The sequence below is a fragment of the Galendromus occidentalis genome, unplaced genomic scaffold, assembly GCF_000255335.2.
Source record: "Galendromus occidentalis unplaced genomic scaffold, Mocc_1.1 scf7180000077487, whole genome shotgun sequence".
In the NCBI taxonomy this organism is placed as follows: domain Eukaryota; kingdom Metazoa; phylum Arthropoda; class Arachnida; order Mesostigmata; family Phytoseiidae; genus Galendromus; species Galendromus occidentalis.
In genome coordinates, this window is record NW_003805475.1 from 546,393 (window position 1) to 562,399 (window position 16,007).

The following is a 16,007-nucleotide window of genomic DNA, read 5'->3' on the forward strand; positions in this document are numbered from 1 at the left end:
TCACCCCACTGGAAGTGCCCGCGAAAACGCGCGCGGTTCGCTGGTCGGTACACGCTTTCTTTTTCGGTGTCCGGACCGCAGTAGTCGAAGTGAGCGCTTGTGACCATCTGGACCTCGCGGAGTAATCCGAACACCCCTCCAAGTGCGAAATTTGTTCGAAGAAGAGGCGATACCTGCCAGTTGATCACGAGTAAGCGAACTCTACCACTGAATATGCTCTGGATATCCCGTGTACGACCTGATTCCACGATTTTCTACTCGTAGGATCACCTAAAACTCCTGCCGATGTCTCGGATATATAATCTCGGTCTCCGGGGCCTGCAGGATAGTCAAGATCTCGCAGCGATCGTCTTCCTCTCGGTTTATGCTCTCGTGGCCGTTTACGTTAGTTACGTGGCCGCCACCGCCCAGCTCGTACCATTGCTCGGCTATGCCGATGGCTGAAGGAGCTCTAGAGCTTGGGCGCCGTGAGGAATGCCGCTAGATCGCTGTATCTCTCATATACTGGCTCCGAGAAATTCAGGAGCTCTATTCAATTTAGAGTTTCCCTGTCTGATATCCGCTTATGGGCAGTCGAGAAAAATGTCCATCAACACCAGAGGCGTCAGCTCAGATTCTCGACTGAAACAACATCAGCTGGAAATATAGATCTTCTGATCTTTCTTCGGTCGGCCAATCAAGGATGAGAGCCCCAGAAAAAAGTCGCCGCCTAATGCAGCAATTTCACAAACCCTGGCGGGAAACGGCTTCCGTAAGTTCAGAACTGAAGTTCACTTCCAAGACGAGGTCATTGGCGACGCGACTCTATCGGCAGCTAGCGAAGGAAGCGCTACATAGAGGAGAGCCGGTCAGGAGGATTTCTCACAGAGAGTTCCTACACCGGCCGCAGCCTGCCGGCGATCAAATCAGCGAGGCGGACACCTACGGATCTGAATAAGTTGTGGAAGCTCGTCACAACGGGGAAAAGGTTTCCCGAAAACTCCTACAAGGAGGAGAGGACAGCATTCGCACCATCTCGATACATCTCTGCAGGCGAAATGATCGAATTTATATTCCTCGAGAGTCGTTTCACGGAAATATCAACTCCATGCTGGATAATGGCCTTGGACATGGACTTTCATCGACAGGGAGCCAATCGGACCGTTTCAGAGTATCGAGATCATCGCGTCTCCCAATTACTTTCAACTGGAAACGCCGACGATCGAGCGCTTCCAGAGAGGGGAAGGTATAATTCCTCACGGATTCTCGAAACTTGAGGCCGCCACATTAGAGCGGTGGCCATCTAGAACCTAGTGGGGCCAAAATCAACTCTGAGAGCGCATCCTGATCCTAGTCTGATGCAACAAATAATCCTCGTCAATGTACACCCGCGCGTTTAGAGACCCGAAATTAAATTGTCGCTTTCACCTACTGAGCTTTGCCGTCTTCCCGTGCTGTGCAAACTCTCGACCGCTCTCGGTTGCAGTCTCCAGCCGGTACAATCGTCCTTTTTTCTTCTTGTGTATATTAACTAATGGAGGACCCCCTCCTGTCTCCGCCATTCGTCCAAATGAACAAATGAATAATGATGTATAGTAATAATGAGTACCTCGTTCGATAAATAAATTCCTAAACATTTGATATAATAAGACTGATAATCATTTTGTACCATCGATTTGGTTCATGCATTGAAAGAAGCAGTCTGAACTCGTAACATTCTTAGATAATTTATTCGTTATTCTCCGTCGCACCGATCGCCCCCTACTCTTCACTGCGATGGATGCGAGTCAGAGGCATATCCGGAGCCATCCTCGAGAAGCTCCGCTCATCAACCAAGATACACTTTCTCTCTCGAGTTTTCACTTCGAAGAGGTTGTCACGGAATAAAATCCGAAGACAATCACGATCCGAAAGCACTCGCGCAGCCGGAGTCATTCACTCGAATCACTAGACAGCCGCTCATCAAGTCCGAGGCAGGGAGCACATCTCGCAAGTGTTCGTGTCGCTCTCGTTGGTGAATGTGCAGTGTTCACAGTTCCAGGTCGATCGAGAGGCTTCTTTCTGGGGCATCTCCACGTCATTCGAGCCCATGGAACTGAGGATGGTCTCGAACGTTCGCCACTGCTCGCTCTCCGCAGCCCAAGTGTTACAAGCCTCTGCGTTCTTAGTTTTTACCGCTTCCAGTAATTTATCCATCTCTAGATGTACCACGTCCAGAGTGGCGAGATACAGAAGAAAGTGAAAATCTCTACAAGCAGCCAGGAGATCTTTTGACGCTGTGAAGTTCCTCAGATACTGATTTACAGCTGGCAGATCCTGTACTTGATTGGCGAAGGCTCGGTTCTCGACCGTGAAATGAGGTCCTTCGCTCCGGAAAGTATTCACGGAATCATTTGGCGAGAACACGGGCAGATCGATGAGCAAGAACTCGACAGGAAGAGGTCGAGCTACCTTCTGAACTTCGAGTCCATACCGATCCTTCGTCTTATAGAAAACGTCGGGTACAAATTTTTTAGGCGTAGACTCTTTGACCCAGGCTAATTCAGGAGCGTCCTGAGTGGGAATGAGACAGTCGTCTTTCACCAGCGCCATACACTGGTTGGACACCTGGTAGGCTTCCATATGGATTTGGTTATTTTTATCACCGGTCACGCACACCGTGACGAATTTCGAGCCGGAATACCCGTCTGACGAAAGTTTACAGGGGTTCGGGTACTTGTTCTGGAGGGCAGCGGCTGTGATGCACTCTTGAGCAGACAATAAATAACTAAAATCAACATCCCGGAGATAATGGACAGTGCCTGAAAGGGAGATTTCGATTGCAGTCTCTGACTGAGCTCGTTGGAGCGTGTCTCCCGGAAGGAGGGTACGATAACCCCATTACATAGATTGGAAGCCTCACCTTTTTGTACATCGAGAGGCAGCAGGTCGCAGAAAATCCAGCCGACTCTTCGAAGACCCAACTTTGCGCATAACTCGTCGACAGTCTCCTCGTTGGGATCGTCCAGAAGCTCAAAACCGTCCCGTGCGGAATTCTGAGGGGGCTCGTATATAGCAGCGACACGGGCACATATGCCAAGAGGTACTTCATTGTAGGTTTCATATCGACCGAGTAGTATGCCGACTCGCTGCAGCAACGATTGTCTCCAGAAGTCCAGGAAGCGATTGACGATTTGACTGTTCTCGAACAAAACCGCATCCACGTGCCGATATTTTTGTTGATCCAACGTCACAGCGCTAGGTTGGCACTTCGAACAAATACCTGTGAAAAAATCCTCGTATAAGTACCTCCAGAGTCCTTGCTCGGAACGAGCGGGAAAAATGGATAGGACGACGGGTTGCATTCATTCCAGCTGACCTTTGGGATATGGCGGATGACGGGAGCAGTTTGGTTTGATTTTGAGGGAAATGTTCTCGAGCGGCGCGAATTTCCCCTGATCGACGCCACTTGTGAGTTTCTTAATGTAGGAATGAAAAGACAAGTGCTTGATATTTTTTTCCTTGAGATACGCTTCGTCATAGGGCTCGAGAGGCGTGCAGAGCACACATTTCGTGCTGACGTTGTGGTTACACAGAGCGTGTCGAGACCGGCTGATTCGCCCGTCTTGAGCTGACAATATCTTATCGACCTCATCTTCCGCAACAATAACTTTCCGCCGAACGTCCGGCTTAGCGGCCACCTGCAGGGTCAGAACACAACCTCAATGCTAGTTCATCGACTCGGTGGAGAGCTAGGAGATCGTCTTCGCAGTCCATCTAAAACTCACGGTGTTTACAATGCGTTCTTTTTCGTTGGACTGTTCGACATCCTGCGTCATCGGCTCATCACACACTGGCCTGACAAAGAGCAGATCTCCATTCTTGAGTCCGCATTGAGCAAGACTCCTGCCGCCGACAGGCACACGAGTCTTGTGGTCTCTAGCTGTGAAGACTTCACAATCTAAATATCCATAGGCGATCCGTATTTTGGCCATGAGAGTCTCGGTGGTTTCTCCCGATTCGACTTCGATTCGCTTCTGGCCGTCCGGCCCCTGGACTCTGATGAGCATCTGGAAGGAAAGTTGGCGAATGAAAACCTCTTCTCTGATGGCGCGATGCAGGAAGTGGCAGTCGAATCATCGAAGTCCTACCTCACAACGGAGATAACGAATTCAACGATGGACAACACGGCACTGGTTAGAGAGAATAACAACACTATCGAGAGATTTCACGGTCGCGGCTCTCAGCGTGGGCTTTCATTCAAACTAATTTTCCGCAACTAGGAAAGTCGATAGTTCTTCTCGAAGAATTCTGCACTCACTTTGTTCAGCAAAACTTTAAAAATTCTGCTTGGTCACACTACACAAATACCTTCTCTTCTCGGCTGTTTGTCGGTTTCCTTAAACGACGGAATGGAGCATGGTCAGACGATTCGAACTCTCCGAGCGGAGCTTTAAATGAGACTGGGAGGCGGAGAGAGCCGACCGAGCACGCTCTCTCGAGGCTTTTCGAATCCAGAGCGCGGATATCTGGGATTCGCAGAAAATTTGAAACTCACCGGTCGGCACGGTCGCTGTAATGAATGGAGACGTGTGTTCTGCTCACTTGAGACATCCGACTTTTAAGCTATCGTCCAGATTTTGCTTCACTTCCGACAAGAGCTCCGCTGCGACGACACGTAAGTTTTGCATTTTTTCAATTTCATCTCCCGAAGCGACCATCTCGCTTCTGTGAACGCGAAGAGAGTCGGGGCTTGGAACGAGAATTCTCGCTCGGACTTTGTGTGACAAACGCCGAGCATCCCGTGCCCTTGTAAGGAAAATCTACGGCACCGGGTAGAGGTGTATATTTAGAATCTGACTCTGGTAGCGCTTTCCGGATGCAAGAACGTGTCACAGGGCCGCCGTTCACAATCTTGAGGTGGCAACTATCATTTCGCTCTTCACATGCACGATTTTGACGCGATTACCTAAAACTCCTGGATGACTCACTTTACCGGATCTGTTTTCGTAACGAATCGTGACGACCTGATTAAATTTAACCAAGAGACATCTTGAACTTCCGCTCCAAGACGCGTTCTACTGCGACCGCGGCTCGATGAGCTTGACTATTTTCCATGTTTGTCAGACGGAATTCGGTCGAAATCAGCGGCTGAGCGATCATTTCTCTCCATCGGATCCCGGGGAAGAAAATAACACTAAATCAGTAATCACTCCGCAGGCTTCACGATCAGGGAAAATGAGTATCCAATGGACATTGATCGCGGCCTTCCTCTACGGGGAAATCGCCGTCGTCTTGCTCCTGATAATACCCTTCATCTCGCCGAAGATGTACGTCCCCATCCCGTCTCTTTAGAAATGAATTCTAGATTCCAGAGTCTAGAGTCACGTCCTCAGTGAGGATGCTCCACGTCATGAGTCATGAGATCGATAGAAGGTCTCGAAACCTGGGATATATGTACACCACCAGCTGCGGCGATAATCGTCCCGCTGGTCTGTCGGAGTTATCCGCGTCAAGCGCCTCGCACCACTAAAATCCTGTCATCAATCCGCCCGCTGATACTCTAGCACGGACTCTTGGAGCCGATGCTCATCCGTGCTCACTAATCCCCCTTTCTCATTCACTAAGATTTCTGCTCTTCGCAGGTGGAACTATTTCTTCAAATCTCGGTTTTTACGGAGTCTCGCGGCCCAATCCAACACTTATTTTACGGTCATCATAGGGATACTTACCCTCTTCTTCATAGACTCGCTCCGGGAGATGGCGAGATACTCGTCGCTCCGTCACCACGAGATCGAACATTCTCACCTCGATGCTGAGATGCAACAATCGATGAAAATGTTCAGAGCTCAGCGAAATTTCTACATCGCTGGTTTCGCTCTCTTCCTGTGGATGGTGATCCGTCGCCTGGTGACTCTGATCAGTTTCCAAGCAAACCTGATGGCGTCGAATGAAGCCACCCTAAAACAGGCTCAGAACGCGGCCGCAGCCGCCTCTCGTGCCATGGACGGTGGTACGAATTCCTCCAATGAGATCAAGGAGCTCGAAGAGCAACTCGAGAAGCAGAGCAAGGAGCTTGCGAAGGCAATTAAGGACCGCGACGCCATGAAGACCCAGTCAGAGAATTTGGCGAAACAATATGACGACCTCTGCAATTTACATGCTAAGTGCGCTGACGCTTCCGGCTCGCGCAAAGACGACTAGGAGAGCAGCCGTTCGGTGTGCAAGTGGTCCGACTCACCGCAAGTGCGCGGAACTCGGGAGTCATTCAGTGCGTTTGCGAGATCGACGGGTCGATACCTAGATCAGAGAGTATATCAATGTAAAGTATCATGAATCGACCGGGTTATCGATGACTGACCAGTCAAAGCCTCGCGGGTCGGATTGGATTAATTCCCCGTCTATCCGCGTCTGTTATGGAGGAGCCTATTCTTAATATAAATGTGTGTTACCATGGTTCGTACCAACAACTTATGCCTTGTGATCCGTTGACGCGTGATTTTCGTCCTTTTGCTACTCAGAGTGGGAATCGATCCGGATGCTCATGTGAATCCGAGAGATGAGATGCGGTCGAATAAAATAATGTTCCTCGAGCCATCAGCTTGTGTTGCACCGTAAGATCATTCGCCGGAGATCGATCGAGAGAAGATGAATCAATGCCAAGAACGCCGAACCCCGAAACCCCTAAGGCTCTCCATCTTGATCTACACACCCAACATGAGACTCGCCTCCGTACATTGTTTGATCCCTGAAGAAAGCTTGCGAGGTTTTCCAACCTGGATATTAATTCGTTCCTTCTCGCTCCGATTCGAAATACCGATTTCGGCGCCCTAGAATCCCAGGCGCTAGCAGAGTGCAGACTTTCGATTGGGCAGGGGTTACAAACGGTGGGAGTCGGGTGAATCCGGTAAGCGTCAAAGTCTGAGGAGCGCCCCGTAGCCCAGAATGAATTCCCTCCGCGTCAGCCTTTCCGTGAGCAAGACTTTCCCCCTCAATATTTAGAGCATGCGCCAGAATTTTCCTTATTCCGATTTTTCCTACGTCAACTTGCTCCCTGTTTGGTAGATTTCGACGCTCGCGCCGCGCTCTGACAGGGAGGCAGAGAATGTTGACAGCAGGAGCAGACGACGCGTCATTCGAAAATATCCTTCCTCTCCTCTGCAATCAGTCGTCGTCTCTTACATCTGTTTCTGCTGCTGCTGATGCCGCCGCTCAAAAGTGAACTGCACTGGTTTTCAGTTCGTTTCTCCGCTGACACAGCGAAGGCTTGACGGCTGGCAATACGGAGTCGCGGATCGGCGGAACCACCTCCATGTGAGAAAGCCTCGGAGTCGCGCTCGCGCTCTGCACAGTTCTTCAAAGTGGTCCTGAACCTGTGGAACTCAAGAGCCGGATTCTACATTCAGACAGTACATCGCGGAACGAGTGGGCTCCATCGCGGCTCAGGCATCGGCGAGGTGGTCTAACAAAATCATGTTCGATAGTGATGACGAATTTCTTTGCGAGAATGACGACGTCGACGACAGCTACAAAGAATTCATGGAAAAGCTTCCGCCGAAGATGATAGAAAGCCAAGGGAAACTCGCGGACTTCAAGCATGTCACCTTTCTCGCCCGAGGGAGCTTCGGTTCGTGTGACCTCGAATCCGAAATGTCATTCCGTGATTCCAAGTTCCTGAAGTTTTATTCCCCATCACTGTGGAGCTGCTCCGGGATTTTCTGAAAAAATCTTCCTTTCAGGTCGAGTGTTCAAAGCGGTCTCGCCGGATGGGTCGGAAGTCGCCCTGAAGAAACTATCTCTCAATCAGTACGGTAGCCGACGACGTGAGCTCGCTTTCCGGGAAAGTCTTCGTGAAGTGAAGATCCTCGACAAACTCGATCATCCAAACATAGCTAGGCTGAAGCAGCTGGTTGTCAAGGGGACGAGTGTATATCTGGTGATCGAATACTGTCCCTACCAATTGAAGAAACTAGCTTCGAGATCTCTGGCTGAAGGATTCATCAAGGCAGTCATGGCGGACTTGATGAACGGTTTGAGCTACATCCACGAGCAGAAGCTCGTTCACAGAGATATAAAAGTTGACAACCTGATGCTGAGAAATGGGCAGCTCAAAATAGCCGATTTCGGATCTACCGGTAACGTTCATCAAAAAGAATGGACTCCACAGGTCGTTACATTGTGGTACAGACCTCCTGAAATTTTGTTGGGGAGTCCCTCCCAGAGTACAGCTGTTGATATCTGGTCAGCGGGTTGTGTTTTCGGTGAGCTGCTCCGATCAAAACCTCTATTCGCTGGCCATGGGGAAATCGCACAAATCAATCTCATCGTAGACATGTTGGGCACTCCGACTAGTGATGAGTGGCCCGAGATCGATGAGCTCCCCGTTCTCCAGTGTATGGCTCTCAATAAGCGCGTGAGCACCATCGAGCAGAAAATTCCAGCGAGAGAATCGACTCTGGATCTTCTGAAGAGAATGCTCCGCTACAAGCCCGAGAAACGTTGCACTGCCAGAGAATGTCTCCGAGATGAATATTTTAGTCAGAACCCTTCACCATATACGCCTGCAGAGGTTGATAAGTTTTGTCGCACGAGAGCTGCAGACAACGGTGATGTAGATCGAGCGAAGAAGATCCTGAAGCTCGACGTGAGCATCGAAGAGTCGTGACAGGGTCGCTTGTATTCTCTTGTATATTTCTGATTGAATGTTTTTGCAATAAACATCGTTTTTCCCGCCAAACATCGGACTTCCTCAAGTTCTACGCTCGTCACCGTCAGACGGGACGAGAAGAAAAACAAACCTTTCGTCATCTCGGTTTATTACTGTATAACAAAAACTGATGGACGGCAATTGATTCAGAGCGGCTTCCAGCCCTATCAAAAATCACAGAGGTCTCCGGTTCACGCTGTACTGCACCCAAGCATTCGTGTCCCCCACCGACCGGTAATCTCTCATCGACATAATCCCGGGTTTACAATTCGAATCTAAGGTCTTCTCGTACAGGAACCTAACATATAAGCCAACTCTGGTATAAACTCCATATACATTCGGAAGACCGCACTTCTTCCCGAAAGACACAACTCCGATGAGGAGTGCCGTATTCCGAGACTTGACAACCAGAGGTCCCCCGGAGTCACCCTGGAAAAATTATCGATTAGTTCCGGGGAACGCATGTCTTCATTCGAATATTTGCTTTTGAAACCCTTCTTTTCTTACCACGCATGCGTCACGTTCTTCGAGTCCTCCCGCGCAGATCATGTTCGTGGATACCCGATGTTTCAAGGGTTTTTGACACTGAGTTCTGGACACGATCGGCAGAGTGACGTTTTGTAGCGTTTCTGATTTCTTACCCTCTGGAATAATCAGTGTTTCTCGTCGGTGAATACTCAAGAATATTCGGGAATAAATATTCAAGCATTTTATTTCAAATCGGGGTTTGACCTACTGTAGGCTAAACGGCCCCATCCGACCACCTGTCCAGGTGTGCCGTCGAGAACGTCGCTTCCGTACGGCGGAATGCAAGCTGGATTTATCGTAGTACCGAACTGCAGCGGTCTGTCGAGAGTGAGCACTGCGATGTCGCTGTTATACGTTGGCTGATCGTAGAAAGCGTGACGCTCGATTCTGACAACTCTGCGGATGAACGGATCCGCCCGGGTCTCGATACCGGATATGTTGGTCCGACCGACTTCGACACTGAGATCTCCTGGTAATTTGCTGAAAATTCGGGGAGAAGTGTATTTCGACGATTATCGGGGTTGTCTCCGCCTTCCTTGATCAATCAACTGCGGGTACGTTTTTTTTTCCTTGAAAGCGGGACAGTTGAATAAAGACTCCCGAATATGGTTCTCGCAAAGCGGAGGGATTTCTGAGGAAGTTCAAGGGCGCGGGAGGAGGGTGGGTCTACATGATCCTTCGAAGCGATGAGTCCAAGGTTTCGCGGATGCAGAAGTTATGAAATCGGCAATACGAGGAGTCTATTTCTTATGCAGGTAATTTCGACATCCGAGATCAATAACCTGAGCTCTCCTGTTCATGCGGGCTGCATGGATAGATCACCGCGTGAGGCTCATTCAGGGAAGGCGAATAATTGTCTCTATGAGCTCCACGAGTTTTTTTTTCGCTACATTCTCATACGAATCGTTTCGATGATTATTATTCCACGTACTTCAGTAAACAGTGACTCGCGGTCACAATGTGTCTCTCCGTCAGAATCGTCCCTCCACAATATGGGTAAGGCGCGCCATTGCTCAAGGTTTTCCGCAAGCTGACCTGAAAGAGTTTGCCTCCGTGAAAGCAACTTTTCGTTTTGCGAGATTTGATTCTTCAGGAGGATTTGGGTCGAGACTCACGGCGAATGGATATGCATGAATATCGGCTGGTGATCCTCCTATAACGCGTTTATGGCGCGTATGTCCAATGAGACCACACGGACAAACGGGTCCTGAGGAAGCATTGATCTAGAGAATGATCTCATTCGACTTTCTCCATACCTTGCATTAGAGATCCAGTCAATTCCTGGGGAGATTCTACTCACGTTTATCGTTGTTGTATGCCCGTATCAACTGCAACGGAAAGGGTTTCGATTGAGTCGTCTCGAAGTCATGAACTATTCCACCGAGTCCCGCGGTGAAGGGAGACTCGCAAACTTGGACTTCCGACGGAGGACAGCCCGCCTGTCGGTCTCCGACGATCTGGAACCCGGCTCGGTTTTGCGACTGATCTGCTTTTCGCGAAGGGAAATAAACCAGCAGATGGAGAGAGGATTCACTCCTAGAGGCTGTCCGACTTCGGCGAAAGCTACTTCGTTTCGTCCAGCACCCATGCAGAGAGAGTTCCCGGCGAAACTTCCCACTGGGTGAATCGGAAAACCCGCTGATTCGAATGCTTTTCACGGGCAGAGATACACGTCTTCGTTACGATTGTAGTCACATCTCGTGGAGTCAATAAATTGTTTCAAGGTCGAATTCCTTACGGAGACTTTGACGGTCGTGCGTCGAGAGGCGCGATTACTCTGGAAGACGTACAATGCCCCGTGTCCTTTGTCATTCATTTGGAGCCTCCAGGCAATGCGACACGTTTCGTAATGGGATTCCTCAATGTCGAGATTCTGTCACTGGAGCCAGAAACGTGCTCGAGCGAGCGGCATGCGCGCCAAAGTCATCAGCGGGAGAGGTTCATCCCAGGTCGAAGGCCTTTGGCTGGTGCTTCCAAAGCTCCGAGATGAGAATCAACAGCGGCACGATGCTTGAAGGAGTCCGTATACATATACCAATTCTTTCTGAGTCAGTTTTTCCCCAAGCGATCTCTTAACCGAACAGTGTGTCGTGCGGTTCCATCGACGGACGCAGAATGGTCGCTCGTGATCGCAATGGTGCTTGGGAGTCATCATGTCAGCGCTACAGAATCTTCTGCGAGAGTTTTCTTACACCGGAAAATGTCAGCATCATCGTCTCCGACTCGACAAGTCAAAACTTGATGACCCTACCCAGTCAGAGGAGAAACCGAATTTCTTTAAGAGAAAGTTCCACCTTCACTGAGAGGAATTTTCCGCTCCGTCTCCCCTCTGCGCCCTCAATATTCATTTCGGGACCGAAAGCCGCACCGAAAAGAATGCTCTTGGTGTTTCGAATACTCATCTATTCAGGAAAGTAGTACCAGTGATTCGAATGGAGTCCTCAACTAATTCCTATCCCTATCTCCTGAAGCACTGATAGAAAATTTATCATAGAGATAAAATAGAGATAATTTACTTCTTCGAAGACTCCGCATCTCGATCACCCCCCTTATCGCACTTGGAGAGCGAGAGTTCTCGCTACGGGGGGAATTGACGACTTCGATTCAAATCTGCAACTCGAATTGTGATGGGATGCATTTCGCGCAAGGCAGAACCATGAGAAGAAAAACCTCAAAAGCTCGGTCATCAAACGCTGCTGATCCATCAGAAGGATCGTCACTGAAGACTTCGTCGTCAAACTCGAGACTTCCAGCTGGCAAACGCGCGCGCAAAGAAAGTGAGCTCACACATTTTTCGTCGATGCTCACCAAGACATCACGAATTCTGACCGTTTCGAAACCACGCGGGGCGAAGATAATTCCACTCGCTTCCGAACGTAGACGCGACCCATCTCTATATTACCGGGCGTGACGATACACTTTTGAAAAAAAATCACAATTTTTCGAGGGCGGATCCGACACAGTGCAGAGCGATCTACCGTACCAAGAGAACTTCAGGGGAGGTCTCTCTATCCATTTCCACCGATATCCCGGATGCCTAGACCGCTCTTCCGGAATTATGCGAGACTAAGGTGCTGATTCTATCTGTGTCTAGGCCCTGGAGGCCTCTGGAGGAAGGACCGAGGAAAAGCAACGCGATACTCGGAGGGAAGTTTCCCCCACGAGGAAATATGGATGTACGCATGACCGATGATTTGTGATGATCAGCGATAGGTCACGCTTCTGTTCTGAGCTCTGCCTCGAGAGCCGTCATGATAGTTCCCGAATCGCGGTCCAAGGCGGACCGTGGACCCGTCCCTACCTTCGACCCATCGGGTACGGTGTGACGCGAGCTCATTGGCTGTTGTCCAAGCGATCCCGACCCGAAGCGACAGGCCCCATCGGTTCCGATCCGTGGACCAAATCGCTTCGGATGGTACACTCTGTTGACAGTCCGCTCGGATCCTGTGGTCGAGCACGGCACTTCTCAACGTGCCAGCTGATATTATATTTATTGGAGTTGACTGACAGGCTCAGCTCCGGGATTTCAGGGAATGACAAACAATCAAAGCGCGAACTTCCTTCAGAAATCCTCGGCCAGCGAAACTAAGACCCGAAACCGCTACATTCTAAAATAAACACGCGAAATGGTCTCCTCTTTCGCGGCTGAATTCCACCCTCGATCCTGATCCGCTTTCCGTACATGATTGACGCAATCGACTCGGACGAGGCGAGACAACTGATTTCGACCGAAAAATTTAATTGCGCGAATCTCGAAGCGACCCTGGATTACTGCTCTCGATGCACGACTGCTGGAACGACATCAGCAGCTTGCCCCGTACAGGCAGCCGCACTCGCTCTTTCCGCAAAACTCATGGAACTGAGCGACTTGAGTCAAAAATTATAGAATCGCCGAACTATAGATTGGAGCATGCGATTATATTGACGAGTATCGCAGAGAACTTCCCATTGCGAGAGCTCGAATCAGCACCATTACCAAAACTGGCTCGCTCTCACAAGACGAGTCTGATTCCTCAGTCTCTTCGAGATTCGACTGGAGAACTTCCAGAGAACTACCGACGCATAGGCAATGGTCGAATATCTCCGGATGTCGAGTGGAGCACATTTTCCCCTCAAACGGACCGTCAGGACATCAAAGGATGCGGGATTCGTGGGAGTGAAACTCACGTTTCTGATATCGCTGACTTCGGGTTTCTCTAGATGAGGTTCGGGGCCAGCGTCGATCGAGTTGTCGAACTCTGCGCCGTTCGGCACGGCGGCGAACCCGAAGGTACTGCCATCCTTTTGGAACAAGTTCAAAAGGTTCGATGAGAGAAGACACAAGAACGTGAAGCCGATCATTGTGAAGTTCGAGGTCGTGAACTCGTTCCAGGCTCGAGGTGCGACGAGATCTTATACAAGGCGGGGCCTAGCCAGGCCACACCTCGCACACTAGGTCTTATCACTCACTCTCCCTCAGAAAGTATCTTGTTCCAACATAAACGAGACCGACTCTCATCCGGAGGAACTCTCATCCAGATGGTGACAACTGGCGTGGTCAACTGCAACTGACAGAATACTGTTGCGGGCTCGCGCTTCTGGAACAGGTTGTTTCTCAGTGAGTCGCCTGCGTGCCCGCCTGCCCGACCGCCCGCCCGCTCACTCACTCACTCGCTGGCTCTTCCTCTCGTCTGATCGTTTCTCGTCGTTAGCTCTCTCCGAGGTCACATACGCTCGTCAAAGTTCCGCCGGCTTCAGTGCGTCTGAACGTCCGCAGACATCTGAACGTTCATCGTGCGCGCTCACTTCGCTCACAAGCTTGTTCGGTCGCCTTACTGCAGCCTTTCTGCGCGCCCGCTTGCTTGCCCGCCCGTTCGCCCGCCACCCGCGGAAACCGCAGCATTGACTCCTGCGTGGAAAGGGTGGAGGTGATCTAGACGCTCGACATGCTGGTAGACGCTGAATCTGTCTGAGAGACGAACGCCCGCACTATTTTCTCGAAGTTAGAAGACGAGCGAACCTCGAGATCAGTGAGGAGAACTTCGAGAAAAACATTCGTCGAGTACGCACTGCCGACAAAAGCTTCCGAGCTGCGGACCGATCGATCAGAGCTCGATACTCTCCGGATTTCTCGGAATAGGTCCGCTCAGAAGAATCGAGTGCGGGTGGCTGCCGTTTTTTTCCAACCCTTTGAAGGATGTTTCGTTCGGAATATGGGCTCATATGGGCTCCTTCCGCAGCAAGGACTGCTTATCCCGACGCTGAATTGGCACATTTCGTTCGCTGGCATCTGTTGACATGGATTTCTACTTTAGAGCGGACCATCGAGGGGAACTTCTGTGTAAAACTTAGTCGAGACCAATCGCTACGCCCGGAGTCTCTAACAGAGCCGATGCCGATTACCGGGCGCGTCGATCATGATCTGAGGTCGGAAAATCCGTTCAACTGAAACGGATGTCGAGGAAGTCCCTGAACTTCGGTGATCTATTTCGCTGGAGCAGAGAGATGCTCGACATGTACGAGACGGCATACGACGCTGGCAGGATCGAGAGCAGATCAGGATACTCGAATCAAGAGCACTGTAAACATGAGGCCCGAAGCGACCTACAAATGAGACCCACCCGGACGGTACATATCGTCGGTGGGGGAACGCCCGTTTTTCACCGTGGGTGTCCTCTCAAGATCGGATTCAGGGGTCGTCATCACGGATCAAAGGAGGAGTGAGAACGTCCTTCGGGAGGGCACAGAGCTCACAACCGAACTTTTAATCCGCGGCCGTCATTGTTTCCGAGACCCGGAGGAACATGTGACCCGAGACGAAATCACAGCAGGTTCTCTCTACGATGGAACCTCGACCTAGCGGAAGCTATGATCCTTGAACTGGAAACCTTGATTGCTCGTCTATGAACTCAAATATTACTAATCGACGTTCATTAGTCATATGCGATCGCAGACGTCGCTCGGCTCGGAAGCCGAGTCCAAGAACCCAAACGGAACTCCCTATAATATTCTCGATCGGATCCTCAGTGTGAGGGTTCGAGGAATGAACTCTCAGATGGGCGATTCCAACTGCTAATGCGATCTGAAGAGTTGAATCGAGAGCGGGTCGATTACGAGAACGGCGCGGGAACGTGTTCTCGAAAGATATATCCCAAGTATATCTCCCCCCTCCCGGGAAGTCTCCGGGAAGCAACACCGGGCATTACGAGACGCGAAATCAAATCACGTCATCTATCGATCTGCTGACGTTTTCAGATCTCAGGTCTTTCTGATCTGCACACGGTCGGTGCACCGCCCTCCCATTTCACACAGAGTCAAGCCCCTCGGAGCGAGTCTCATTATGATAGGTTTCCACCGATGCGGTGTCTGCCGAGTCCCTATCGCGCCGCAAATCGGAACGGAATTATCGGAGAACTTTCTGGCGTAATTGCGTATACGAAATTCCTCGATAGAGAGCGAATAAAAAATAAATGCACTATTTAGAAAAAATATATATATCCACCATTCGGAAGCACTACTGCTGCTGCTGAACTTCGATACAGGTAGGGGGAAATCCCATCACGGGGAAACGTCAGAAGTCTGTCCCCAGAGAACAAGGGAGAGTTAGTCCTGCCGGACGAGAACAGGGAAGCGTACTCGGCTTTCCTTGATTGGTGATCGGGAAAGCGCCTGTGCCCAAGAGTGGGATCAGCCCCCTCCCTCGAAGATGCTCGCGTCTTCTGCCCGAGAAGGTCCTGCTGCAATCCACTGAAATTGAGAGCCCTGGCGCTTACCCTGCCAATAACCAGAAGAGTCTGTCGATAGGCTTTATTATGTCACCGGAAATTTCCGGCAT

At 50.4% G+C, this 16,007-nt stretch overlaps 4 protein-coding genes across 5 annotated transcripts; 2 read left to right on the forward strand and 2 right to left on the reverse strand.

Annotated features, from left to right (window-relative positions):
• Positions 1–1,699: 1,699 nt before the first annotated feature.
• Npl4 (nuclear protein localization 4) lies at positions 1,700–4,345 on the reverse strand. Its single transcript, XM_029112246.1, has 5 exons — positions 4,110–4,345; positions 3,747–4,028; positions 3,338–3,659; positions 2,882–3,241; positions 1,700–2,780 (listed from the first exon to the last, which is right to left on the reverse strand). The coding sequence occupies exons 2-5, from the start codon at positions 4,026–4,028 to the stop codon at positions 1,942–1,944; spliced, it is 1,803 nt and encodes a 600-aa protein (XP_028968079.1). The 5' UTR covers positions 4,110–4,345; the 3' UTR covers positions 1,700–1,941.
• A 127-nt stretch (positions 4,346–4,472) lies between these two features.
• Positions 4,473–6,551, forward strand: LOC100898475 (B-cell receptor-associated protein 31). 2 transcript variants are annotated; one of them, XM_003745971.1, is made up of 3 exons: positions 4,473–4,636; positions 5,179–5,288; positions 5,604–6,551. In XM_003745971.1, the coding sequence occupies exons 2-3, from the start codon at positions 5,197–5,199 to the stop codon at positions 6,160–6,162; spliced, it is 651 nt and encodes a 216-aa protein (XP_003746019.1). In that variant the 5' UTR covers positions 4,473–4,636; positions 5,179–5,196; the 3' UTR covers positions 6,163–6,551. The 2 variants fall into 2 exon arrangements, with proteins under 2 accessions (XP_003746019.1, XP_003746020.1); XM_003745972.1 differs by lacking the exon at positions 4,473–4,636 and adding an exon at positions 4,859–4,878.
• Positions 6,552–7,115: 564 nt separating this feature from the next.
• On the forward strand, positions 7,116–8,680 carry LOC100898326 (cyclin-dependent kinase 1). The gene is made up of 2 exons (XM_003745970.2): positions 7,116–7,585; positions 7,698–8,680. The coding sequence occupies exons 1-2, from the start codon at positions 7,432–7,434 to the stop codon at positions 8,621–8,623; spliced, it is 1,080 nt and encodes a 359-aa protein (XP_003746018.1). The 5' UTR covers positions 7,116–7,431; the 3' UTR covers positions 8,624–8,680.
• A 77-nt stretch (positions 8,681–8,757) lies between these two features.
• Positions 8,758–13,755, reverse strand: LOC100898714 (coagulation factor IX). The gene is made up of 7 exons (XM_003745973.2): positions 13,361–13,755; positions 10,494–10,521; positions 10,309–10,400; positions 10,125–10,228; positions 9,402–9,673; positions 9,173–9,309; positions 8,758–9,094 (listed from the first exon to the last, which is right to left on the reverse strand). Exons 1-7 carry the CDS (start codon positions 13,532–13,534, stop codon positions 8,840–8,842), a joined length of 1,062 nt encoding a protein of 353 aa, XP_003746021.1. The 5' UTR covers positions 13,535–13,755; the 3' UTR covers positions 8,758–8,839.
• Positions 13,756–16,007: the final 2,252 nt, after the last annotated feature.

Bases quoted from the DNA above. Each gene is read 5' to 3' on its own strand.
- LOC100898714 (XM_003745973.2), bottom strand. From the start codon at position 13,534: ATGATCGGCTTCACGTTCTTGTGTCTTCTCTCATCGAACCTTTTGAAC. The intron at 10,522-13,360 runs GTGAGTTTCACT...TTTCCGTTGCAG, and splicing joins AAGTCAGCGATATCAGAAAC to TTGATACGGGCATACAACAA. The intron at 10,229-10,308 runs GTGAGTCTCGAC...AAACTCTTTCAG, and splicing joins TTCATGCATATCCATTCGCC to GTCAGCTTGCGGAAAACCTT.
- LOC100898475 (XM_003745971.1), top strand. From the start codon at position 5,197: ATGAGTATCCAATGGACATTGATCGCGGCCTTCCTCTACGGGGAAATC. The intron at 5,289-5,603 runs GTACGTCCCCAT...TGCTCTTCGCAG, and splicing joins CCCTTCATCTCGCCGAAGAT to GTGGAACTATTTCTTCAAAT.
- Npl4 (XM_029112246.1), bottom strand. From the start codon at position 4,028: ATGCTCATCAGAGTCCAGGGGCCGGACGGCCAGAAGCGAATCGAAGTC. The intron at 3,242-3,337 runs GTCAGCTGGAAT...ATTTTTTCACAG, and splicing joins TCATCCGCCATATCCCAAAG to GTATTTGTTCGAAGTGCCAA. The intron at 2,781-2,881 runs GTGAGGCTTCCA...TCTCCCTTTCAG, and splicing joins GCCTCTCGATGTACAAAAAG to GCACTGTCCATTATCTCCGG.
- LOC100898326 (XM_003745970.2), top strand. From the start codon at position 7,432: ATGTTCGATAGTGATGACGAATTTCTTTGCGAGAATGACGACGTCGAC. The intron at 7,586-7,697 runs GTTCGTGTGACC...TCTTCCTTTCAG, and splicing joins TCTCGCCCGAGGGAGCTTCG to GTCGAGTGTTCAAAGCGGTC.